Consider the following 26,772-nt stretch of genomic DNA (forward strand, 5'->3'; position numbering starts at 1 on the left):
TCAGTTTAATGTGTATGGGCAAAAGATGTCTAGGATGACTTCTAAATTCCTATTTTGAGGACGTGGGCTGTTGTGAGGCCAGTCGCCAGAGGATGGTTGGAGAAAAGACTTAGTGATGTTTTCCACGCTCATCAATGTGAAATTATTTAAATCCTCTGAGCTCCTGATTTCTTTAGTCCAGAAAGTCTTAGATTAGAGGACAAGGAGTTTCGTGGTTGCAGAGCCTGGCTCTGTTTGTAGTGCAAACAGAAGAGTGTTGATCATAAAGCACTGGCAGTGCAGCAGAACTTTCTCTGGCTTGGCTGTGGAGTGCTTTGAGTTACATGGGGATTTTTCAGTTGTGTACTTTTCCAGTCCTGAGGCCTTGGTGCTACATACATCTTATTTTCCTTTTTCCTAGTTCTGAACTTCATTTTATTATCTGTGTTATAGATTCCTTTTATAAACCCCCTTTGCTCTGCATGTTTATGTGCAAATATTCACCATATATAACCAAATGTCTGTTCTTGAGCCTTCTGATGTGGGACACTAGTGGGTATTCTTTCCTGAAAGAGCAGTTACAGGCTGACCATGACATACATCATCAGTGGATCTGACCAGTGGATTAGACATCTACAGAGGACATATAAACCTGTGGGAGAGTTACCTGGTACCAAAAGGTCATTCAGTATGTGTTTGCCCTTCAACATGCCATGAAAATACAATATTCAAAAATGTATTTGTGTTTGATTAAGCTTTTACTAAACTAGGCAGTACAAAAACCAAACAAAAACAGTGGGAATGAGTTTGGCCTAGTCAGACAGAAATCAGCAAAAGTATGTGTTGAGGATACAAGAATCATAATACTCTAACCTTGCTTTTAAATTCCTAATGCCTAATGAAGAAACAGATCTTTGATGAATTAAATAATAAACTATGTAAGTATTAAATGAAGACATGTGACACATATATGCACGCATACATAGATATAAAGCAAATGGAGGTATATAACTAAGAAGGAAGAAACAGCAGTCTAGGAGCATTGGGGAAGTCTTGACAAAGCACATGAAAAGTCTCACAGTAGTTATCTAAGGGGAAGGAATAGAGACTGCAGTGCAGGGAGCCCTGCTTAGAGAGCTCAGGCTTGAATGTGGGTGCATATGGAGGCTTCAAGTAGCTTGTGGTTCAGTTTCTTTTAGGGGATGTATGTGTTCTGAAGTGAGTCATATGGACACTTGAAGGGCTGTTCTGCTGTTATGTCTTATCAAGGAGGGTCTGGATTTAGACCTTAGGATTTGAGGGTGGTGGTGGTTATTGTGACATACCTGAGTCCTTGATGAATGGAGCAGCTGGAAGGTTAAGCCAACTTGGAATAGCAGATGACAGGTTCAGTGGTGATGATGTTGAACTTTTTTCTACTTGGAAATAAGAGATAGCTGGAGATGATTTAGTGGAGAGAGAAAGATTGGACTCTCTTGTCTTGAATCTCTGGAAGAAAGGAGTTGAGGAAGAAAAGCAGAATTTCAAGGATTAATCATTGGATGCAAACTGTGAAGAACAAAAAGCCAGTGGTGAAGAACCTCCACTGGGAGGAGAACAGGAAGTGGGATGACTCCGTGAAGGACAGAGGTCAGAGTGGAGAGGTTATTTTTCTTTTCTCCCTCCCCCCCCCTTTTTTTTTTGCTTCTTTTTCAAGACAGGGTCTTACTGTGCAGTTCTGGCTGTCCTGAAACTCATTATATAGACCATACTGCCTCTGCCTACCAGGACTGGCATTAAAGGCGTGTGTCACTATGCCTGGCTAAGGAGAGGTTTCTTTTCAAAGAGAGGGAGGATAACCATATTCTCGATTGGAAGACAAAATATGTCAGGAAATGACTGTAGAATGTCACTATGACGTTTTTGGGTATAATGAATTTGAAGGCCAAGTAAATATGTTGGGCTTGGGGTAGAGAGGAATTAAGGAGACTTTGAATAAAAGCAAGAGGTGACATTTTATTGAATCCTTACAGTGGGTAAGGTGCTGTATTAACTGTGTCTTGGATTATGTACTTTTGCCCTTTATACAGTCCTTCGAAAGTCATGTGGTTATTGTTCCTATTTTGCTTAGATAAAATAGTGTTAGAGCTAAACTTTTGAATGATGACAAGGCTCTTAGCATTATTGTTTATAACTATCAAAAGACAATTTTCAACAAATTATAAGATGTTACTTCGTTTTCTTTGCATTTCTACAGTCAGACAATACTATTCCACAAAATGCAGTGTTTTCTGATGGGCCAACCAGAGGAGTTTAATAGAAAGGCAAGAAAAGCAGAAATGAAGGTCAGAAAGTTCAGTCCTCATTCTGAGTTACTGTTGTAAGATGGGGATGGAAAGCCAGAATAGCAGAATTGGTTATGGTTAGGTTAGTCAGGTGTGATTTTTTGATTAGCATTTAAGCATAGGATGCTCCTTATTATGTTCATTGAAACTACACCGTTGGGGAAATTAGTCTGCTATCTTTTCTGGTTGTGTTAGACTCTTTAGTTCTTCAGGGTCCACATGCAGGAACCTAGTACAAAACAATGGCATATAATTTTCTTGAGCTTACAAGGAGAAAGGAAAAGTATTAGGAATTTCTGTGTCACTCACAATGGCTGCTTGGTACTTACTGAATAGATTAATTGTTCTTGTTTCCTAGGGGGCAGATGATTTCTGCTGAAGATTGTGAATTTATTCAAAGGTATGAAATGAAAAGAAGTTCTGAGGAGAAGCAAGAGATGCTTCAGAGTGAAGGCAGCCAGGTGATCCTTACATTTATTTTATAATAAGCACTTGTTTCCCTGTCATTACAAAGTCTGGAAAGGGCTGAGGTGTAGCTGAAGTGGTAGAGTATGTAGAAGAAGACCATGGATTCAACCTCTAGCCTCAAACTGCAACATAAAAATTAAAATGCTAGGAAACCTTTAGTATTATACTGTACATATGTTACTCACACTAATATTAGTAATAACAGTACTTCTTCCATGGTAGGGATAAAATCCATGGGTTTTTGGCTTGCTAAGCAAGTGCTCTATCAGTGAGCTATATCCATGTTAGTCTAAAAAAATGAGTAAGTAATATTTAAAAATCATTTTTAGTTTTTAATTGTCTATAAAGTGTTATACTGTCCTGAGTAATCAAGAGTAATAATTGCTAGGTGAGTGTATTTAAAAACAGTAACTATTTTAAAGCTTACCACTAGAAAACAGTCAAAAATCTGATATAAGTCATGCTAAAGTTCTCAGGTCTCATCATAATGATGTTTAATGTTTCCATTAAAATTATGACAAATGAAAATAATGTGCTGGTGTGGTAGTATATGTCTTTAACCCCAATACTTGGGAGGCAGAGGCAGGGGAATCTCTTGTGAGCTTGTGACCAGTCTGTCCTACACAGTGAGGACAGGACAGTGAAGGCTACATGCTGAAACCCTGCTTCAAAATTTAAAAAAAAGAAGAGAACAATAACATTAATTTTGTGTTTTGCAGTGTGCTAAAACATTTATAAATCTGATGACACACATCTCCAAAGAACAGACAGTGCAGTACATACTAACCATGGTTGATGATATGCTGCAGGTACGTATATTCCTAATACCTTTGAGGACTTTGCTGTTTCATACTTTACAGTAACAGCAGTTTTGGAAGGTTTCACTTAGTGATTCTCTTCTAGAGCATGGCACATTTTCTTACTTTACTAGTAGTGTTAATGGTGGAAGTACTTACACAAAGTTGATTTCCATTTTCACAATACCAAGGAATTCCACTTGTATTTTCCTGAAATTAGCTAAAAGTTTTTTTTTCCCTTTCTTTTTGGTTGAACTGGGGATTGAACCTAGAGCCTCATGCATGCAAGGCAAGTCCTCCGCTGATGTACATATAGCCCAGGCCTACCTCTTGATTGAACACCAACACAATCTACTGAAACCCTGAGGCTCCTTCTCTTTCCGTCACCACCAGCTTTTGATGCTGTTTGTTCCAGGCCAGGAACAGGAAGAGGGCTTCAGTTCCTTTGGGACAGTTTTGCGTATAATCGGAAACTGTCAGCTGCATAACATTCTGATTACTGCTTTAATTGCCTGTGAGTTCAGAAGGGCCTAATAATAATTTTTAATATTGGCTTAATTTGTAGAGCAGGGTTTGTGAGATGGGTCCTTCAGCTGTTGAAGCTAGTGCCTGTCTGTGTCTCAAGAGATGTGAAGAGGCTTGGGGATTTAGCCCACTTGTAAAGGGCTTCTTTAGCCTGTGGAAGGACCTAGGTTCAACTTTCCCCTCCTAGAACTGGGGGAGGAGAAGAGACACTGGGAGAAAAGTGATAGTCTGGGCCCTTAAAGACTACTCTTGCCAGTTTATAAGGAAAAATCCTGCACACTCATGGCCTAGTTTCTGACATGTATAGTGGCCATTATTAGGGATATATAAATTAGGAAGAATGGCTCAGTTGCTGGGGGCCACCAGGTTTTTAGGGAGATAATTATTTTATAATAACAATCCTGGGTTGATGCAGTCCTGTCTCATAACGGTCTCATCTCTCTGCACACTTAGTCTTTAAGACAGGAAGGTTAAGGAAGGCAGGGATGTTATGATCTCCCTTGGTTATTGTGTGGGACTGGATGTGGCACAGGAAGCATTTGAGTTGGTGTGTAGACTGTACTGTTAGGTACATGTATACATATGAAACACCTGTGTCCTTTGTTGTTAGACAAATACCAGTGTGAACTCATAGTTTATCATTTATAGATGCCTCCTTTATTTTCACATCAACACTAGAGTTTTGCTCCTATTTGTAACTCTAGTGAGGCAGCAACATTGTGCTTCTCTTCTCAGTTTATGGATTTACTTGTTATGCCCATAATACTCAGAAAGTAATTTTAGAGTTACTGATCCCTATATACATTGAAGCTCAAGCTTATTACCTAGAGTTCAGTATTTGCAGGTCTTTGTGTTTAACATGAAGTGTGTTGTCAGAGTGTTGTGGTAAAGTTTCTTTTAGACTAGGTGTATTATTATTTTTCTGAATAGAGTTATTTGATTCTATTTACATCCTACCTCACTTTCCTCTAATCCTTGTGTATTTCATGAATTTTGAGAGTATGAAACTTAGCATGTTTCCAGAAAGTTAGCCCTATATAGACAGCTTGCACTTAGAATTGTCTGTAACCTTGGTTTATCACCTTTGCCTTCCATTCACACTTATCTCTGCAGCCTTAAGTCTTTTTTTTCTTCTTAAACTTGAAGAGTTCATTATAAACCCTTGAAAGGTATACCTGTATATATAGTACAGTTTTTCCCAGTTTGTATTTTGTCTATGCTTATGCTATTGTTTTGCATGGTAAAAATTTATTTTGTACTCTAATTTTCTTGTTAATTGTTGGGCTTTTTAAGACAGGATTTCTTTTTGTGTCTCTGGTCTGCAATTCACTGTGTTGCCTTGAACTCATGGCAGTCCTCTGCTCAGCATTCCAAATACTGAGATTACAGGAGTGAACCAGACATCTCTGGATCTTAGATGGTCTAGTTTGATTACTTTCTTGTTTTGTTTTCTTGAGACAAGATCTTGCTTCCATAACCCAGGATGACTTTAAACTCTAGTTCTTCTTAGTCTTCTGAATGCTGGGATTATAACTGTGTGTCTGTCATCTTGGCCACCCTAAAGTCAGTCAGTCTGTCTCTGTCCCTCTTCCTCCCTCCCTATCTCCCTCTTCCTTTCCCTGTCCCTCTCTCTTTCCCCCTCCCTATCTCCCTGTCCCTATCTCTCTTCCCCCTCCCTATTTCCCCTCTTCCTTTCCCACTCCTTTTTTCCTTCCCCCTTTCTACTTTTCTATCCCTTACTCGCTCCCAACTCCCCTCTCTTTCTTCTTTGCATATTTTTTTGTGGTACTGAGAATTGAACCTAGGGCTAGGCAAGCAATTTATCATGAGGTGTATTTACACACACACACACACAAACACACACACACACACACACACACACACACACACACACACACACACCCTTTAGGTTATACTTTTTGTTTTGAGACAGAATCTTATTAAGTTGCTTAGACTGACCTTGAACTCATTGTATGCTTAGGCAGGCCTTGAACTTGTGACCCTTCAGTCTTAGCCTCATGAATAGTTAGCTGGATTACATGCCTGAGTCACAAGATTTGGCTTCATAGCTTTTCCTACACTTTGCTTCTCACTGCTTCAGGTGAACAATTTTATTTTAGGTTCATCTCTTATGTGCATTATGGACTTGGGTCTTGCTTTTGCAAGTTGAACATGTTTTACTTTTCCCTTCCTTCTTCAGGTCTCATATATGTTAACTGTTAGAATTCCTAGCCACTCACCCAGCTACATGACGATGTGTTCCCTGTCCAGTAGCCAGGCAAGATGCTTTGTCATCCTAGGGCCTTATGTCTTACATAATCTGTGTGCTTTGTGATCTTGTAATCTGTGAGCAGCATGGTCACGCAATCTATGCACATGCGTGGTGTAGCTACATAAGCCCATATGCACATGTGCATGGGGGCGTGTACCTATAGAAGCGGGTTTCACCTATTCCTCCCCCTTCGTCTTGCATGGTCATTCCATAGGCCTATGCACAACACTTCTGTTCCCTTTCCTTAAACTCTTATAATGGCTTTTCTCACACAGTAAACAGCAATCACTTAATGAATAACACTGCGCCATTTAACAAATAACATTAACTAACTACTCTATCTGTTTCTTTTAGTAGATCTATTAAGCAGTCTTCATTTATGACTATTACTAATAAGTTTCATCTAGACTCTGATAAGCACCCTACAACTTATTTTTATTTTTTTATGTGGCTGGAGATTGAACCCAGGGCTTCATACATGCTAAGCAAGGGTTCTACGATGGATCTATGCTCTCAAGCCTTGTTTTTTTTCTTTTCTTTTCCCTCTCGTTCTCCCTTCTTCATCTTCCTTGTTTCCTTTATTTCTTCCTCCTCTCCCTTCCTACCTCTTCTTCTTTCTTTTGCCTTCCCTTCCTCCATTCCATTGGGGCCTTGCTATGGAGGCCAAGCTGTCCTCAAACCTTTGTGGCCCAGCTTGGCTCAAACCTAAGCTCTCGAAGCTTTATCCCCAGGGGATTATAGGTGTGTACCATCAAGTGTGGCCTCTTTTTTTAGATTGCATCTTACACTGTGTTGCCCAAGCTGGTCTTGAATTTCTGAGTCTGTACTTAACTTTGGGTGTTTTATTCTCTTCCCACTTTCTATTTCTTTTGTTTAACAGCCAGATTGTTCATACTTTGATGGAGTTAGAAATGTCAGGACAGTGTTGAGAGCTGAGAAAAAAATATAAATTATAGTCCTTGTGATCCTATTAATCCCACTGAACGAGAGTAAAGAACATTACCCAAACTTTGGCCAAATTATGCAAGCTTTATTTTCTGTCAGACAGAGCTATCTCACTAAATTGGGGTTTGAGAAAATAGCATGGAACATAGAAGATGGTGGTGTTTATATACACCCCCCACCCCCAAACTGCAAGACTAGGGGGTTTTCAAGGGTTGGAGGATTTCCAGAGGAATTTTGGTTATGTAGAAATTTGGCTGAACATATATCTTAATGGGATATGCAATAAGTGGGTGAGAAGCAGTATACAATTATTATGTTCTTGTTTTTCTTTTAGGAAAACCACCAGCGTGTCAGCATTTTCTTTGAATATGCAAAACGAAGCAAGAGCACTGCCTGGCCATACTTTCTGCCAATGTTGAATCGCCAGGATCCCTTTACTGTTCATATGGTAAATTTTGAGTTGATCACATTGCTTTAAGTATATTTTGTTCTTTTTTGATCACTGTGACAAAATAACTGACAAGAAGCAGCATCAGAGAGAAGAGGTTTTTTTCAGCTCAGAGTTCTAAGGAATTGTTACCCATCATGGTGGTCAAGGCAAGTGGCTCTGTGGTAGGAAGGTGGGCCATGTTATAAAACTTGAAGCCTACCCTCAGTGACTTCTCCCCCTCCCAGTGAGACACGTAAAGGTTTTAGAACTTCCTAAATGGTACAACCAGCTGGGACCAGGTGCTCAACACATGAGCCTGTGGGAAACATTTCATATTCAAACCACAATACACATGCACCATATAAGAAGGGAGTTTATTTTTTAAACTGGTGTACAGAAGAGACAAACCCAGGTTGATTGTGACATGATAACTTGCCTGTTCCTAGAGGAATGGCTACTTTCCTTAACAGTGCTGAATAAAGAAGGCTGTTGAAGTAAAGGAGCTAGTTAGTGTTGGTCTGATGCAGTTGTAAAATTTTATAGATGAATGCATTCATTAGCTTCAGTGTAAGTGGTGAGTTTACATGTGCAAACAGCTCGATTGCCTACGACAAGAAAATCACATTTTACTATGTAGAAATGAAATTTTGTTTTGAAATAACTACTGTTTTATTTTAATTGGTTATTTTTAATATCTTGAAACTTGATTTAAGAGCTATTGTTGGAACCCCAACACTGAAGAATCTTTCATAGTGTCAGTGTAAAGATGAGAAAGAGGCTGAGGGAATGGGTCTTTGCACAAGCAAACCACCTGTTTCCATCGTAGAGTGGGCTGCCAGAGCCTTAGTAAATGTCTTCCATTTCCATACAAGTGTATTCTTTTCCTACCCATTTTTTCCACATGCAATTAGATTTGCATGTTTGTCTACTCATAACTTATATGTTACAGACATTTGTTTAAAAAAAAGTTCCAAGAAGCAGAGTCACAAGAAAGCTACAACTTCTAGAAATAATGTTTAAAAAACCAATTAATTTATTTTCCTCTTTCCACTTGTAGAGGCTTGTTTCCAGTGCCTCGTTTTCTAGTGTTTCTTAGTGTTATAAGTTGATATAGGTCTAGTTAGAGTATCATTATTAATAATAAAGACATAGCCAGATCAGCTTTTTTGATGTTGTCTTTCTGGGGCCTGGCACATACTAGGCAAGTGTTCTACCGTTGAGCTATGTTCCCAGACCCCAGATAATTTTTTTTTTTCTGTTTTGTTTTGTTTAATTTTAAAGACTTGAGTCTCATGGAGCCCAGGCTGGCCTCCACCTATCTAAGTAGCTGCAAATTATCTTGAACAACTAATCTTCCTGCCCCCATCTCCCCAGACCAGGGGTCTGCTCCCACACCCATTTTATGATACGAGATGTAGGGCTTCCTGAATGCTAGGCAAGTACTTTACCAATTGAATTGTATTTCTGGAGCCCCTAAATGATCTTCTTAACTTAAATTGCTTTTAGTTAAGTTTTCAAATGGAAGGTCAAGCTGTTGTTGGATTATTCACTGTTGTGGTTACGCCCAACTTATGCTGGGGTATAAATGTCAGGTGGCATTCCTGGTCATTTCCTATTTGCTTGTGCATGTGCTGCTAATATATTTTCAGCCCCTGGGTTCCAAATAGAAATCCTTTTAAGTCAGTTGACTTTATTTATTTATTGTATGGCTCATGTGCCACAGTGCAAATGAAGGTCAGAGGAGAACTTCTGACAGTTGGTTCTCTCTTGCCACATGAGTTTTGAGGATTGGATTCAATTGTAAGGATTGTTAGTAAGCACCATTACCTTCTAAGATATTTTACCAGCCTTCAACTGTGTTTTAGGAAAGCTGTGCTAGAATTAAAATGAATCCCCAATCTTATTATTATTTTTTTCTTTTAAATGACAAGTTCTTAACTATGTAGCCAATGCTAGTCTCAAATGTTTGATTCTCCTGTCTCAGACTCTCCAATACTGAAGTGCTGGGATTATATAGGCATGTCACTTCCTTGGCTCCAAATCTTATTTTGAAATGCAAAATAATCTAAGGAATGCTATGTAGTTTCTTAAAGCACAGAAGCAAAGTTTTGTTCATTTTAAAGGAAATATTTTAAAATAGAGTGTTGATGTTTTTGTTTTAAAGTAAGTTTTAAGAAATGAATCAACCCCACTGTCACCCCACCCCCCAGAATTGAGTGTTAGGAAAACAACTCAGCAAAGAGATGGGGGGTTGCTCTTAAGGTATAGGATGAGACTGGTATTCAGATGTGTTTCTTATTCATTTTCAGGCAGCAAGAATTATTGCCAAGTTAGCAGCTTGGGGGAAAGAATTGATGGAAGGCAGTGACTTAAATTACTATTTCAACTGGATAAAAACTCAGCTGAGTTCACAGGTAACAGAAATTTCTTTTAGTATCCAAAAGAAATGTAATATTAGTATCCATGTTCTCCTATGTTATTTATGGTAAATACGTTAAATTACAAAAGGTATTTTATTAAAGTAACTCCGCTTTGTACTTGCTAAGTAAGCCTAGCTACTGCTGATGTGATGGCATGCTTCACTGTTCTTTAACTGGCTACAACTCAAACCTTCTGTCTTCTCTGCCACTTGTGGTTTTCTGCCCTTGTTTTTGAGCAGTCAGGGACTTACCTTCCTTCTAGGCAGCTACAGGATCACACAATCAGAGAACTGAAGGTACCTGCAGGAGGCAGCTCCGTGAGTGCTCACTGAAAGTTTCTGTATAGGAAACAAATGGTACACTGGGAGACACATGTTAACAGGCTCTGGGGTCAGAGACTTCCAGGTGTAGCTTCTGCCTTCGCCTGTGTATTTGAACCATCAACATTTGTATGAGAAATGCTGGTTTTGGGGAGAGATCTCTGGAGGTTTTCTAGTGAGGTCTCTTATGCCCTTTTGATCGCCTAACTAGGCTACCTTGTTTAACTGGTTATACAATAAACAAACTGGTCTTGCGTGCTACCCAGGAAGTTTCAAACTGCAAGCAATGCATTATAGACCATAAGTCAATGTGCTTGTCCTTGTCTTGGCCAAGAGTTTGGACCAGGCTTCCAATTGTCCTTGGGCAAGTCTGGGATTGCCCAATCCAACTGTCATACAGTCCTGTCTTACGAAGTGTCTCATTCCGACAGCATCATACGAAACCGTGGGATTAAGCATTTGGGTACAAATTGAGACTGGTCATCTGGGTTGCTTTCAGGTTTCTCTAGCTCTGTGTCTTTATGGAGAAAAGAGCGTGCTTATGTAATATCTGGGAAAATTACAGTTATCTTTGTGCCTCTTTAGAAGGGGGCAAAAATAGGACATTTAAGATGAAATGTTTCTTTCAGTGATTGTTAGATGTTCAGTTGGAAGTTTGGTGGGACTAATGCTCATAAAAGGAAGGAAATAGAGGTTGGCTGGGGAAGAGTATTCTGAAGAAGAAAAGGCAGAACAGAGCGTGGGTGACACGGAGGAACTAAACCAGCCAAAGTAACATTGACAGTTACTGTATTGTCAATGTTAGGTTACAAATATATATTAATTTAATAGATTTTAACTTAAGGTGTGAGAGACACCTGAAATTTTGCTTAGATTTACTTTTTTGTCTTACTGCCTGCCTTTTGGGGGCTAATTGCCCTTTATAGTTCTATAGAGAATGTTTTGATTGAAATTATTCTTTACGTCAGCATAAGCTGTAGGTTTTACTGAGTTTGTAAGATACTTAAAAAGTATTTCAAACATGAAAATGGGTGTATGGAGATGAAATTTTAGGTTTTTAGATGTAGATCATTTGGAATCAGAATACTTCATTTTGTAGATAGGAAACATTCCCCCCCCTTTTTTTTTTTACATTTTAAATCAAGCATCCTTTTAAATGAATCTATTCTGCTTTAATGCTAGCTTTTTTTCTTTTTCTATTTATTCTTCTCTCATGTATTATTATATCCTGACTGTAGTTTTCCCCTTCCTCCACTCCTACCCGCTACCTCCTTATCCCTCCTCCTTCTCCCCCAGATCCACCCCTCCTCTGTTTCCTTTCAGAAGAGAGTAAGCCTCTCAGGGATATCACCAAAAATGGCATAACAAATTACAATAAGACTAGGCACATCCCATCATATCAAGGCTGGAAAAGGCAACCCAGTAGGAAGAAAAGGCTCCAAAAGCAGGCAAGAGTTAAGAGACAGCCCCTGCTCCCATGGTTAGGAGTCCCATAAGAATACCAAGCTACACAAACATAAGTATATGTGGAGGACCTAGGTCAGACCCATACAGGCTCCCTGGTTGTTGGTTCAGTTTCTCTGAGACCCTATGAGCCCTGGTTAGTTGCTTCTGTGGGGCTGTGTTCTTGTAGTGTCCTTGACCCCTCTGGCTCCTACAGTCCTTCCTTCTCCTCTTTCACAGGATTCCCAAGCTCCATCTCATGTTTGGCTGTAGGTCTCTTTCTTGTAATGCTAGCTTTCTTGTAAGGTGCAGTTGTAGTTGAATTCAAAAAGTGGAACCTGATGTGGAAAAGCTGCATACTACTGCAGTTTCTTAACTCCTTGGGCAGTTTACCATTGACATTTGTTCACAGCAGTACCATTTATAATGCGCCTCAGAGATGAATTGCTACTCCTGAAATGATTAACATCCATTTCATGTTTACACACTTGTAACTGTGTCCTGCAGTTGGGGAAAGATAGTCTCTCATCACTAGTAGGTGAAGTATTTCAGAGACTAGAACAGTTTTCATTGGAGTTGTACTTCTTAGTATTGAGAGAATGTTCTTCAAGACCTTTCTGCTTCTTTCCAGTGTGCCGTCTCTGCCATCATCTTTGGCTTTCTGATGTGGCTGGATACCTGCCCTCTGCTAGTCCTTCTGCTATAGGGCACCTATTGAAGGTCCCAAGCACAGCCTGGCTTTGCTTCTCAGAATCTGGGCATTGCCTCTGCTTGGTTCTGATCACTTTTGGCTTTCTTGCTACAGACAGAAAATTCTTCTATAGCCTTTTATCAGGATTAAATTGTAAATTTCTTGTTTAAAGAAAGGTAGGATTATTTGAAATTTTATTTGCTATCTTAGATCACTCAAATGTCTTTTTTAAATAGTACCAATATATAAAAAGCCTTTTCCCCACCCAAAGTATTTTCTCCTTCACAAAAGGTTCATAATTTCATGCTTCTACTGAAAATAAACTTTCAAATGCTCAAGTCAGTTGCTAGTTTGCATATTTTTTTGACTTTACAGTGGCAATTTTGCCTCATACTTAATAGGTATAGATAAAAAAAAAATAGCCCCCCCATATTTGTTATCAGTTTTCTCTTGAATTTTGTTTCATAATTTTTATGTAATATTTGTGATGTTGAATATTGAGATCACTTGATGGTGTTGCTATCTTCCTATTTATTAGACACCCATTTTAAAAAGCTGTGCCAAAAATATTTGGAATGGTAGTGCAGGCTGTCATCTGATTGAAAACACCATTCTGTTAGTAAATATTGAAGCAGAAATTTTTGCTAGCTTCGCCTATGAAATTTACCTTGTCCTATAAGATTACTGTTCAGCTCTTAGTAGTCTGTTGATTATCTGGAGGAAAATAATAACTTCTATATCATCTTCATGTTCTTTATAAAGTAGGATTAGGGAAAATGATGATAAAATTCATCCAGTTCCTTTTGTAAGCTGATAAGTTAGGATAAAATAAAAAACAAAACTAAGTAATAAGTATTTATTTTATAATAGAAACTTCGTGGTAGCGGTGTTGCTGTTGAAACAGGAACAATTTCTTCAAGTGATGTAAGTATGTTCCTTCTTAATTGGCTTCTTAACACTCTGAAAATAAATTGTTTTGACTCTCAGGCATTTAAAAATGTGAAGGTATTTGCTAGTTCCCCAAATGTAAATCCTTGGATCTGATGCGTCACCCACCCACAGTGAGGCTAATTCTATTGCCCTTTTTATGGGAGACACAAATCCTGCCCTTCTTTGTTGCTGTCTTGCAGGACATCCTACTTGAGAGCTCCAAATCAATGCAAGAGTTGGAATTTCAGTACCCGGCACAAGAGACTGATCATGTCTTTGTGTCACAATTCATTAGTTTGTGAACTGTCTGGTATCTGTCTAACCTAGGTGTAAACAATACATCAATTGACTGATGGCGCAAAAACACTGTTGTGCTGTGCTGCTCAAGCCTCTGTGGACTATGTAGTGGCCCAACATGGACCTCTTTACTCCTTCTTCAACCAGTCTCTTCCCACTTTTAAGTGGTTAAAGGTCAATATTAACTATGGGCCTTAGGTTCTTAGCTAACATTTTTCCTTTTTGGGAATGGTTTAACTTTGCTGTGTTTGAGTAGCTCAGGGACTGGCCATACATTTGGACAAATAAGGATGGGTATGGTTGGTGCCATAGGACAGAAACATCAAGACAAAGGAGAGAAGCTGGAGGTGTATGCAGCTTCATGTGATGGAAATGTCTATGGGATACTAAAAGGCTGACAAAAGTAGATGCAAATGAAGCTTCGTTTAAACCATATAACAGTTGTACTGATCATTGTAACTTCCACAGTCTGAATGGAATATACCCATATGCTTGTCTAAGAGTGAAAGTAGACAGCTGGGCAGTGGTGGCGCACACCTTTAATCCAAGCACTTGGGAGGCAGAGGCAGGTGGATCTTTCAAGGCCAGCCTGGTCTACAGAGCAAGTTCCAAGTCAACCAGGCCTACACAAAGAAATCCTGTCTCCACAAAGCAAAAAAAAAAAAAAAAAAAAAAAAAGAAAGAAAGAAAGAAAAGCTTCAGATAAGCTTCCCTTTGGGGCATGGGTTGAAAAATGTGATGAATATTGTGTGAAGCCAGAAAAGGGAGTCCAAAGTGTAATCAGAACAAGGTATAGAGTTAGATGAGTACTCTTGGGGCCAGAGTGAGGAGAGAAAGCAGTGGACAGGTGGGTTTAGTTGTTAAGTTAAAAAAAATATATAAATTGGCATCTTTATTTCTTCTTAAAAATTTTATTTTATTTTATTATGTGTATGGCAGTTTTGCCTGCATATGTGGCTCTATACCCTATCTATGCCGGGGAGGATAGAAGAGGGCATTAGATCCTCTGGGATTGGAGTTACAGACCCTTAGCCACCATGTGGGTGCTGGGAATTCTTAGCTACTGAGTCATTTACCACCACCACCCCTGGCATCTTCCTTCCTTTCTTTCTTTTCCCAGTTAAGCAATGAGATAACTTTATTATGCATGTTTGGAAGAACATGATAGTTTCTTTATAGTAACTACAATAACAACGATGATGATGATGATGATGACAATGTATTGCAACCATTTGTTTAGTGTTCCACTACACTCAACACACTGTGTGAGTAGCTTAAGTCCACTAATGTTTTAATTCTTTTTGTCATCCCCACAATAAAATACTATTATCCACCATTTCACAAGTGAGAGAAAGATTAAAAGACTTCATACAGAATCACATCTTGTAGCTTGTTCTGACTTCTATACCTGGCTGCTAATCACTATGAAAAGAAGAAAATATCTGTTGTCAAAAGTGGTTTCTAGAATGAAAGAGTTGGCAAGTACCTTTGATATGGCATCTTTATTTCTTGTGGAGTTTCTACTAGTATGACGTTTGGAAAAGTTCACTGTGTTGTATTCTAGGTATTTTTAGAATAATTTATAAACTTATTTTAGCGTTTGAAATTCTTTAAACATATACATAAGGAGAGGTATGCTCAGCTTTGTGAGATTCCAGTTTGCTCTTTTTCTGTCCATTGTATTAGAAAGGCAGAATTGGTTGAGCTGGTATTTGATTAGTATAAATGGTTTATCTGGTAGATTCATACACACATACTCTAAATAGTAATTGTAAGATTTCACACCTTGTTTTTAGTGCCCCTCAGCGTTGGGCATACTTTCATGACTTTTCCTGAGGGCTTTTCTTTTTCAGGTAGATACTGACTTCAAAAGCAGACCTCACCTCAGGTTGAGAATATTGCCATCCTTTTCTTCAATCCTATTTTAATGGGCAAATCTTAGCTAGTACTTATTGAGCACTTACTGTAACTGCCAATGTTACTAGTTTTCCATTTACTTCGCCGTGTGTGTGTGTGTGTGTGTGTGTGTGTGTGTGTGTGTGTGTGTATGTATTTGTGTATTTGGTGTAGGTTATAGTGTTAGTCACATCTTATGCAAAAGTTATGAGACTGAACAAGAAAGTACACTATCTTGCCGAAGGTCATATTGTTGATGATGTCAGAAACACTAATGTAATAAATTGTTGTTTATTGAGGGAATTTTTCTAGAGGCACCTGAACTGGAATTGAATATTTAGGCTTTCCTCCAGCCCATTCCATACAATGACTTTTGTTATGTCTGTATTATGCCCTTGAATAGCTTTTAAATTATCAGTGGAAAAAGTAGTTTGGTAAGCTGCAGTATGTAATGTTGCCATTTGAGGGCAGTATAAAGCAGCAGTTGACACTGTAAAATAAGAGCCATGATTCAAGTCTTACTTTCAGAGGCTTCACAGAACCATCATCTTCAATAAGTAAGGGGTTGATTGTTACATTTTCACTTAGCAATGCGTAAGTGAAGTTCACTTAAAATTTGTTATATCGTTTTCACACAGTTATGAAAATAACCAGAAGCATCTGATTATGTTTCTTTACCTTGTCTGTTAAGTTCTTTGCTGGTTTTAATACAAACAGTAGATCATCTTTTCTGAGGAGCAACATTGCCTTGGAAATGGACTCCTGGGCTGAAGCCCTGACAAGGAGTGTTGTGATCTTTCCAGGCTTTGGAAGACTGGAAAAAAAAGTGGGAATTTCTGTTTGCTTGCTTCTCCTTTTCCTTTTCATGCCTGTTCACAGTTACCTGAGTGTAGGAGAAGATGGCTTCTCACATCCTTGTTTGTTGTGGACCCAATCCAGCATTAGTTCCCAGGTGGATGTTGTTTCTTTGGTAGAGTTGCTAGGTTTTTCTTCCTGCTTGTTCTGACTTGATTCTTGGTACTCTGGAGCAGTTCTAACAGGACTTCTTGTGATGCAGGCCTTCTGTGTATCTGGCCTGCCTGTGGAGGTAGCCACTAGCCACATGTGACTAGTGTGAATGTAATGTGAAGGGAACCTTCCTGAAATATACTCCATGTACTGTATAAATCATGCATTTTCAGTTCAGTGGTTTATATTTATGAATTGTGCAGGCATTACTACAATCTAAGTTTATAATATTCTCAGCACTCCAGAAACAAAGAACTATCCTGTACATATGAGCTGTTTTCTCCATCCCCACTCTGTCATCATTCAACCCCTGGCAGCTACTAATCTATTTTCTGGTTCTTCATTCACCTCTTCTGGATTGTAATATGAATAAAACTATGACTTGGTTTTTGTGTGTCAGTCTTATATATTATTAAAGGACCAGCCTTAACAATATAGTTGTAGTTGAAGAGAAACTACAAATGCTGAGAACTATTTTTGGGAAATGAATCTAAGCACACCATGCTCTTTGTCTGTCTACTTTATTCCTCTGGGATATGATCCTATCTACACAGCTTCAGTTCTGTACTCAAGCCTAGTTCCTTTCTGTTTAATTCTCTATATTTATCTGCTGTCGCCTCTATGTTCTATCTTAATTCTCTCATCTTAGTTCTGCCCCATCTAGATTCTCATCCATCTAGTTCCTTCCCATCTTAGCTCCTCTCCCATCTCCTTCTTTCTCATCTTGTTCTTCCCCATCTGGCTCTTCCTTATCTTCCATCTTGTTCCTCTAGTACTCTTTTTTTTTTTTTTTTTCAAGACAGGGTTTTTCTGCGTAGCTTTGCGCCTTTCCGTTCACTTGGTAGCCCAGGCTGGCCTTGAACTCACAGAGATCTGCCTGGAGGATCTAGTACTCTCTTTTAGCCCTTCAATCTAGTTCTTCCCATCTACTCCATTCCTCTGCAGTTTTTACCCATCTAGTTCTATTGTTCTCCTTTTTCCTCCCTCTCTCCTCCTCTCAGTCTCCTTATTCTCTCACTTCTCTCTAAGTCTCTCAGGAATCCAGTTATAAACCCATGCAATAACAATCCTCTCCAGAGCAAGGTCACCAGGCTTGAATTCTTATTGGGTCATAGAGGCAGATAAGAATTTTCCTCAGGCAGTGACCACCAGGCTTTCTTTTACAACCCAAAAGAAGAGTGGTAAAGGAGGAGGTCAATTGAGAGCTAATGATCAGTTAGTATATCAAGAAGGGGATCTATGTGCTCAGTCTACTTTCCTAGAAGTGGTTAGGTAAGAAATTAGGAGTCTATTAGTAAGGCTGTAAGGAAGGAGGGTCTCACCCTAAATTGAACAAGAAATGAGCTATCCTCCTGACCTAGGAGACAGGTGTTGCTTCTTTTGGCCTTCGATGATTGATAGGTATTTTAGATAAATACACTATTAGGAATTCTTGGAAGCACTCCTAGCATTACATCACTGTAGCAGTCAGATAATATATATACAAAAGCTAAATTATCACCAAGACTTCTTAAGCCGTGGCTTGACCTTTGGAGAAGTTCTTGACTTTTCCAAGTAGTAGCTTTTGTGATAGTAGCTGAATTCCATTACATTTTCCTGTAGCCTGTAGTATGTCAGACCCCCCTCATCTAGCATAGTATGTTTAAGGTTCACCCATGTTTGAGCATGCAGCATTTTAGAATGAGAAACAGAAAACCCAAGCAAGTTGAGTTTCCTTGTTTTTTGGCCACATCTCTTCATTGATTTCTATGGCAGTTCTGATGTCCTTGCTCCTGGTGACCAATTTTGCTGCTTTGGCTTTGTTTTTGATTGAATGCTGTGGTCCCTGCAGTCTTACAGAGAGGTGGAGGGTGTCTTTGCTGTAGTTCTTTATCAGAAGTTCTGCTCATGTGGCAGATGAGTGGGCTGCCTCATTTATTCACCCAGCACTGAAATTGTAGGCTGCCCTGGCTGGTGGCACTCTGAAATCCAGAGCAACTTACAGCCAATAGTTATTAGATGACTATAGTCTAAACATATTAAGTAGAATATACAAAAATAAATAACTCATATGTTTTAAATAACTTCTATTCATTCTGTTGTCATAATTGTTCTATTCATTTGTGTTAATTGCTTACTATGCCTGAATTATAAATGAAATTATTATAGGCACCTGTATATAGGAAGAAATAAAACTCATATCCATAGGGTCCAGTGCTGTGTAGTTTTAGGATCTGTCATGGGTCTGGGAATGTGGTGGAATAGGAACCACTATACTTGCTTTACTGTGTAGGCTGAAAGAGCACTATTCTTATCCAGAGCAATTATAAATGGCTTTTCATTCTTTTAAGTTCTTATCACAAAGCTAACACTTTTAAGCATTGGGATTATTGAAATGTGTGTGTGTGTGTGTGTGTGTGTGTGTGTGTGTGTGTGTGTGTGTGTATGTATATTGAATACAGATATAGTATTCAACTTTTGTTTTTCTGATCAAGTTTTTGGAAGGGTTGCCTTCCAAAATATTGTGGCAGTATAAAATAAAATGAAATAAGGTATTTGAGTAGTACAAGACTTCCTCTCATGTGTCATTGAAAGTGTAGCACCAGTAACAATAATAAGATAACCTATTACTATGTGCCAAATATGCTTTTGGAATTGTATGTAAAGCATTAATTTATAAAGCAAATCATGCTTTCTTAGTTGCAGCAACAATACTTTTTCCTTGTAATACAGATCCCTAATACCCATATAAGTACATTGTATGATTAAGCAAATTATATTGAAAGCATTTTTTGCAGACCTTAAATGGTGAGTAATAGTGAAATTACTTTTTGGAAGTCTGTATCTAACTTTCTCTTTCTTTCTCTCTCTCTCTCTCTCTCTCTCTCTCTCTCTCTCTCTCTCTCTCTCTCTCTCTCTCTCTCTCTCTTTTCAAGACAGCGTTTCTCTTTGTACCAGTCTGGAAGTCTATATCTTACCTGATATGTTTTTGGACATTGGCAAAGGAATTTCTTTTTATAATTCTATTTTAAGAAATTCTTGGCTGTATGCATTTTAGTTTGTGAATATCTAATGACAATAATAGTGTACCTTAAAATTATCTAGTGTTTTATAGAAACTGACTACAGTTGATAGATTTTTAATTTTTAGTTTTGGTACAGCTGGCACTATTTTTTTATTGGTAATAAAACAATTTTAAAGAAATTAAGTGATTTCTCAAGATACTGAGATAAAGCTTTTCATTCCTGTTCCTGTATTTATCCCCCTCCCCCCTTTGGTGTTGGGGATGAAACCAGAGTCTCATGTATGCTAAGCAAGTAGTCTGTAACTACATTGCTACCATTACTCCCTTGGGATGAGTTTATACAACCTGGTTTTTCCTACTAAAGCCTTTTCACTAGGCCTCCTTCAGAGGTTATTGTTACTGTGAGATCTGTTAGTATAGGTTTGGTATAGTCTGGTCTGATCTTGAGCTGTATGTAAAGGGATCTGAATTCATTTGCTCAGCATTGCATCATGACATTCATTTATGTTGCATCTAGCAATATTCGTATTATTGATGAATATTTGGTTACTTGAAGTTTTTGATCATTGTGAATAATTTAGATTTGAACATTCTGTACATTTCTTTTGTTATATATAATATGTATATTATATCCATAGCACCTATTGTAAGTGTTACAGCTCTGGAGGGAAATATATCCTGACTCCTCAAGAAGTCAGGCTTTATCTACAGCTGTGAAGGGAAGTGTCCTGGATACCTACAGCTGTGAGGAAAAAGGTATCCTGACTTGTTGGGAAGTCAGGCTATACCTAAAACTGGGGTGCTGTGGGGGATGGCCTCCCCACAGGATGTAGCGATCCTGTTCCTCTCTGAGAGAGAGCCATTACAGCTGAGCTCTGCTCTGCCCCTTCCCCCTCTTAAGGGAGCTTCCCAGCAGACATATGGTTTTCTTTTTCTGCTCTGCTACCCTAAGAGAATATCCCAGCAAGAGGTATCTGTTTCTTCTCAACTTCTGAAACTCTCTACTTTACTTTTCTAAAGGGAAAATCCTTGTAGAAGTGTAGCAATCTGCTCTGCCTTTGGCGAAAAGTTGTTACTTCTACTCCACACCTTCTTAAGGGAGCTTCCCAGCAGAAGTAACCTGTTCTGCTCTGCTGTGCTCCCAAGGGAACTTCCTAGCAGAGACTCTGCTCCTTGCTGGTGAAAGAATCTTCACCAAAACTATGCTACACATGCACATAGATTACATGATCACACAGCGCACGGATTACATAGAACATAAGGCCCTGGAAAGACTAAGCCTCTTGCTTGGCTGCTGGACAGCGCACGTACAGTCACGTAGCTGGGAGAGTAGCCAGGAATTCTATCATTAGGTCCATTTGATTGGAAAATCTTTTCCCAACCCTTTACTCTGAGGTAATGTTGGTCTTTGAAGTTGAGGTGTGTTTCTTCTATGCAGCAGATGGATGGGTCCTGTTTTTGTATCCATTCTTTTAGCCTGTGTCTTTTTATAGGTGAATTGAGTCCATTGATATTAAGGGATAATAATGACCAGTGATTGTTAATTCCTGTTATTTTTTGGTTTTGGTGGTGGTGGTGGTAGTGTGTGTGTGTGTGTGTGTGTGTGTGTGTGTGTGTGTGTGTGTGTGTGTTTCCCTTCTTTGGGATTTACTAGTGTGGAATTATCTATTGCCTGTGTTTTCATTGGTGCAGCTAACTTTCTTGGGTTGGAGCTTTCCTTCTAGTGCTTTCTGTAAGGCTGAATTTGTGGATAGGTATTGTGTAAATCTGTTTGTTTTTTTTTTTTTCATGGAATATCCTGTTTTCTGTGGTGATTGAAAGTTTTGCTGGGTATAGTAGTGAGGCCTGGCATCTGTGGACTCTTAGTATCTGCATAATGTCTTCAGGACCTTCTGGTTTTCAGAGTCTTCATTGAGAAGTCGGATATTATTCTGATGGGTCTGCCTTCATGTTACTTGGGCTTTTTCCTTTGCAGCTCTTAATATTCTTTATTTCTGTATATTTAGTGTTTTGATTATTAGGTGGTGAGGGGATTTTTTTTTCTTTTCTTTTTAGTTCAATCTGTTTGGTATTCTGTAAGCTTCTTACACCTTCATAGGCATGTCCTTCTTTAGGTTAAGAAACTTCTCTTCTGTGATTTTGTTGAATATATTTTCTGTGACTTTGAGCACATTCTTAGGTTTGGTTTTTTCATGGTGTCCCAGATTTTCTGGATGTTTTGTGTTAAGAATTTGTTGGTTTTAATGTTACCTTTGACTGATAAATTTATTTCCTCTATCTTATCTTCAATGCCAGAGATTCTCTCTTCCATCTCTTGTATTCTGTTGGTTATGCTTGCATCTGTAGTTCCTGTTTGTTTACCCAGATTTTCCATTTCCAGAATTCCCTCTGTTTGTGTTTCCTTAATTGCCTCTGTTTCAGTGTTCAAGTTTTGAACTGTTTGCTTCACCTTTTTGATTGCTTTTTCTTGGTTTTTTGACTTTAAGAGATTTCTTGCAATTTTTTTATTTATCTTTTCCTCAATTTCTTTAAGGGAATTTTTCATTTCCTCTTTAAGGGCCTCTATCATCTTCATAAAATTATTTTTAAGGTCTTTTTCTTCTGCTTCTTTTCATTAGGATGTCTTGGTGTTGTAGAATCACTAGGTTCTGGTGGTGCCATATTTTTCTTTATGTTGTTGATTGTATTCTTGCACTGGCATCTACCCATTTCTTCCTCCAATTGGTGTAGTAGGGCCTGTGCCTCTGGGGCCGCTCTTCATCCAGTTGGTGCAGGCAGTGTCCATGCCTCCATGAAAGGTGGGGGTCACTCTTCATGCAATTGGTGCAGGCGGTGTATGTGTCTCCCGGGGCTGCTGATGCTGAGGTGGATGACTGCATTTGAGGGGCAGAGTGGGGCTTGTAGATTACAGGGTCCAGTGAGTGGTGGTGAAGTGGCCTGCCTGCAGGAGCCTTGCCTGCTGACCAGCTAGTGGGGTTGTGATGGGTGGGGTTGTTTCTCCACTTTTTAAAGACATACCTCTCATGATAAATATCTAGACAAGAGCTTAGAGCAGAAGTTTTTTACTAGCTGTGGTAAGATGGAAGGGTTTATGACTTCGAAGAGATACAGATTTAAACACAGTTCTATAACATGCAGCTGTTGAACTAAGTTTTAAAAATCTGGCTTGTCTTTAACAAATGTTAATTAGATCCTTTTTTCAAGATGGGGTTTTTCTGTGTAGCCCTGGCTGTCCTAGATCTTGCTCTGTAGACCAGGCTAGCCTCTGCTTCTTGAGTACTGGGATTAAAGGCATAGGCATGCACCACCATGCCCAGCTTTAATTAGATATTTTATAAGACCACCTGAGGCTGAGTTTCTGCATAGTTGTAGTTGTGTGCTGAGTGGATTACTGCCTTCAACCATGGCAGTGCCCCTGCAGATGTTTTCTTGATAGCATTGTCCTCACCAGGAGTGAAGAAACCAAGGACTACAGTAAAGGTTTATAACGGTCCAAAAAGTACTCCAGTATAGGCCTGTCTTTTTTTTTTCATATTCGTGTTATTATGTAGAGCAACATTTTTTTTGTTTGTAGAGCCTCTCTCCAAGATACATAAATGGCAAGGTGAACTACTTATTTATCAAACTGTAACAAAGGTACAGTTACTTTGTAAATTAATTTCTCTAAATGTATTATGTCATCCTGAATTTTGTAGATTTAATTTGGGAGACAACAATCACCTTAATTTTTAAGGGGCAAAGTTAAAATCAGACAGGAGGATAGACTTTTGAAAAGATATTAGGAGACTTTGGGTATTCTAAAGCTAACAAGCTGTAGTAAAAAGGTAGACTTTTCCTATAGAAATGTATGTGCTTGGTCTCATGACTTAGAATGCTTTGCAGGCTAACACTGTACATTTTTCCTGTCTAGAGTTCTCAGTATGTGCAGTGTGTTGCTGGTTGTCTGCAGCTGATGCTCCGGGTCAATGAGTACCGTTTTGCCTGGGTGGAAGCAGATGGGGTGAACTGGTGAGTGAGTGTCCTTTACTTTTATTGTAGAATGACATTTAAAAAACATTTCTCCTTGACATTTTAAAATAAATTAATACATTTCATCATTTAAGAGAAGCTTTTTATTATTTTCATGTTTGCTTAACAATGGATATAATAACCTTCTTAGGAATCAGTATCTATCGAACTAAACACCTCTCCCCTTCTCTTGCTTGGCTCATGTTTTTTTTTTTTTTTTTTTGGTTTTTTTGAGACAGGGTTTCTCTGTGTAGCTTTGCGCCTTTCCTGGAGCTCACTTGGTAGCCCAGGCTGGCCTCGAACTCACAGAGATCCGCCTGGCTCTGCCTCCCGAGTGCTGGGATTAAAGGCGTGCGCCACCAACGCCCGGCTATTGGCTCATGTTTTATAAGAGGTTATGGCCTCTTAAGAACCTAATACTGGTCTTCCTGTAGGACTCCTAACAGTGGGAGCAGGGGCTATCTTTAACTCTTTTGCTAGCTTTGGGACTTGACTCCTCATACTGGGTTGCCTTGCCTAGCCTTGATACAAGGCAAGATGCTTAGTCTTACTACAACTTGATATGCCATATTTTGTTGATATCTATGGGAGGCCTGCCCTTTCCTGAACAGAAATGGAGGAGGAGTGGATTTGGGGGGTGGAGACAGAGGAGGGTTGGGAGGGACTGAGAGGAGAGGAGGAAGGGGAAACTGAGGCCAGTATATAAAGTAAAAAACAACAAAACCCCTAATGCTGGACAAAACAAACTCTGACACTAAGAGTATAAGATTATTATCAAAGTATTTTGGGGCAAATGCAGGCAGAAATCAATAAGGAAAATAAAATCTCCAAAGAATGGAGATTCTGTCACCGTTAGAAAGCCAGTAAATTTCATACTTAATGAGGGCCTAAGTGCATTTCAAACAGTTATTCTTCAACTAGGAGAAGAGCATTGTTTCTCCTGTAAAATTTATATGGGGTGCTCAGAAGCAACAATAGAGTTTGATCAGTGAGGATTTAGAGAGAATTGATTGAATAGTGTGTTCAGACTCTTACTCTGAAGCCCCTCAGCAAGACAGGTGCCTGCAGTTTCAAATTATTTAATTGTCATTGATTGACTGAGTAAGCTAGAATAGTTATTCCTGTATCAATTCACAAAATTGTAGTCTGTTGAGCTGGCATGGTGGCATACACTGTTCTCAGCACTCAGTAGGCAGAGGCAGGCAGATCTCTGTGAATTCAAGGCCAGCCACAGATATAGTAAGACCCTATTTTCAATTTTTTTCTCACTATTTATTTTTATTTAGCTCTTTGTTTTCATCAGAAGTGGTGAATAACTTCAAGGAAGCTGTTTTCTAGACACAGTAGGGTAGTTGTACTATTAACTCACAGTAATTGTGACAGCATGCACAAAGATGGGTACCAGCTCAAGACCGATACAGTCTCAGCATGGATTGGGAAGGTAGGTGTGATTTGAAAGCTAGTGGGCGAGATAGATGGCCCCTGGTAGATTGACCACCCTCTAGAGCAGGCTCTACACCCAAGAATAATTGGGCAAAGCAAATTGGACTTGATGAGTTTTTTTAAAAGAAGAGGTTAGGTTGGTAGGGAGCTGAGAGTAGATCTGGTAGGAGTTGGGATTGTGGATATGATCAAAGTCCCATTGTATGGGTTTCTCAAAGAATTAATAAAATATTATTTATAATTTTATCACATTTTAAACTTCATTTATTTGTGTGTGTGTGTGTGTGTGTGTGTGTGTGTGTGTGTGTGTGTATGTTCATGTGCATCACAGAACATGTACAGAGGTCAGAGGATAACTTGTGGGAGTTTATTCTTTACTTCTGGGGATTGAACTGAGGGTATTGGGCTTGGGAACCAGTGTTTTACCTGCTGAACCCTATCTTGCTAGCCCTAGGTTCTTACTGAATAATATTTCCTAGAAGTCTTTCATGCTGACTGGTAACTAGGTGAAAATACGGTGTTTCCTTTTTTTCCTTAGATCAGTTATATTTATCTGAGTCTCTGTCTCTCTGTCTCTCTCTGTTTCTCTGTGTGTTCCCCTTTAGGGCTGAGCATTCTGTAGCCTCTTACTACCTTCGCTTTGGCCAATTGTGGGTCTGTGTGTTAATCACTATATATTGTAAATAGAAGCTTCTCAGATGAGGGTTGAGAGATGCATTAATCTGTGGCTATAACAAATCATTAGGAGTAGTTTAATAATAATATTATGTCATTTTTCAGAATGATAGAAGTAAGTTCTCCCCTAGGACTTGTGTCTTGTCTAGTCTCATGTTGGTGCTAGGTATGGATTTCATTTTATAGAGTGGGATTTAAATAAGTCCAATCAGAAACTGTTTATTTCCGTCACTGTAGATGTAACCAATCGTATTATTAAAATAAGAAACACAGAGCCAAGGTAAAAGAGAAAAGCCGAGAGGTCAGAGCTCAGAGATAAAATCTTACCTCCTGCAGTGCTCCTAGCTTCCCCGAGAGAGGGAGGTACTTCCTGTGTCCCTGTTTAAATAATCTTTCTGTTCTGCCTTCTCATTGGTTGTAAACCCAACCACATGACTGCCTCATCACTGCCTGTAAGTACCGCCCTCCAGGTCTTAAAGGCGTATGTCTCCAATACTGGCTGTATCCCTGAACACACAGAAATCTACCTAGCTCTTCTAACCACCACGCTCTCACTATGGCTCTAATAGCTCTGACCCCAGGGCAACTTTATTTATTAACATAAAATTAAAATAACATTTCAGTACAAATAAAATATCACCACATTTCCCCTTTTCTATTTTAATAAAAAGAAAAAAGGCAAAAGGTTATAACTAACAAAAGAAAAACTATATACAAAAGTACAATAACTATATACAATATATACAAGTAACAAATACCTAAACGATGTCTAGTCCATTTGTATTTGACAAATCAGAGAAAATAATTCCCTTATCTATCCTATTTTAGTAAGTCCAAAATGTATCTAATTCACTTTCTATCCTAATTAATCTTCAACTATAACTAACTAATCTTCAA

At 38.8% G+C, this 26,772-nt stretch overlaps 1 protein-coding gene across 9 annotated transcripts in view; it reads left to right on the top strand.

Annotated features, from left to right (window-relative positions):
* Positions 1 to 26,772, top strand: part of Atp6v1h (ATPase H+ transporting V1 subunit H) — a 111,289-nt gene that overhangs the window by 2,736 nt on the left and 81,781 nt on the right. For 6 of the 9 annotated variants that reach the window (XR_013049014.1, XR_013049016.1, XR_013049015.1 and 3 more), the window contains exons 3-8: positions 2,662 to 2,764; positions 3,491 to 3,580; positions 7,645 to 7,758; positions 10,050 to 10,154; positions 13,485 to 13,538; positions 23,660 to 23,757. Coding sequence is in view for 5 of the 9 variants with exons in the window: in XM_076563985.1 (XP_076420100.1) it covers positions 2,662 to 2,764; positions 3,491 to 3,580; positions 7,645 to 7,758; positions 10,050 to 10,154; positions 13,485 to 13,538; positions 23,660 to 23,757 (564 nt within the window). In the remaining 4 variants the exon portion in view is untranslated. The remainder of the gene's footprint in view (positions 1 to 2,661; positions 2,765 to 3,490; positions 3,581 to 7,644; positions 7,759 to 10,049; positions 10,155 to 13,484; positions 13,539 to 23,659; positions 23,758 to 26,772) is intronic. The other 3 variants (XR_013049017.1, XM_076563988.1, XM_076563989.1) reach the window with 1 other exon arrangement.

The sequence above is a fragment of the Peromyscus maniculatus genome, chromosome 2 (genome assembly GCF_049852395.1).
Source record: "Peromyscus maniculatus bairdii isolate BWxNUB_F1_BW_parent chromosome 2, HU_Pman_BW_mat_3.1, whole genome shotgun sequence".
In the NCBI taxonomy this organism is placed as follows: domain Eukaryota; kingdom Metazoa; phylum Chordata; class Mammalia; order Rodentia; family Cricetidae; genus Peromyscus; species Peromyscus maniculatus.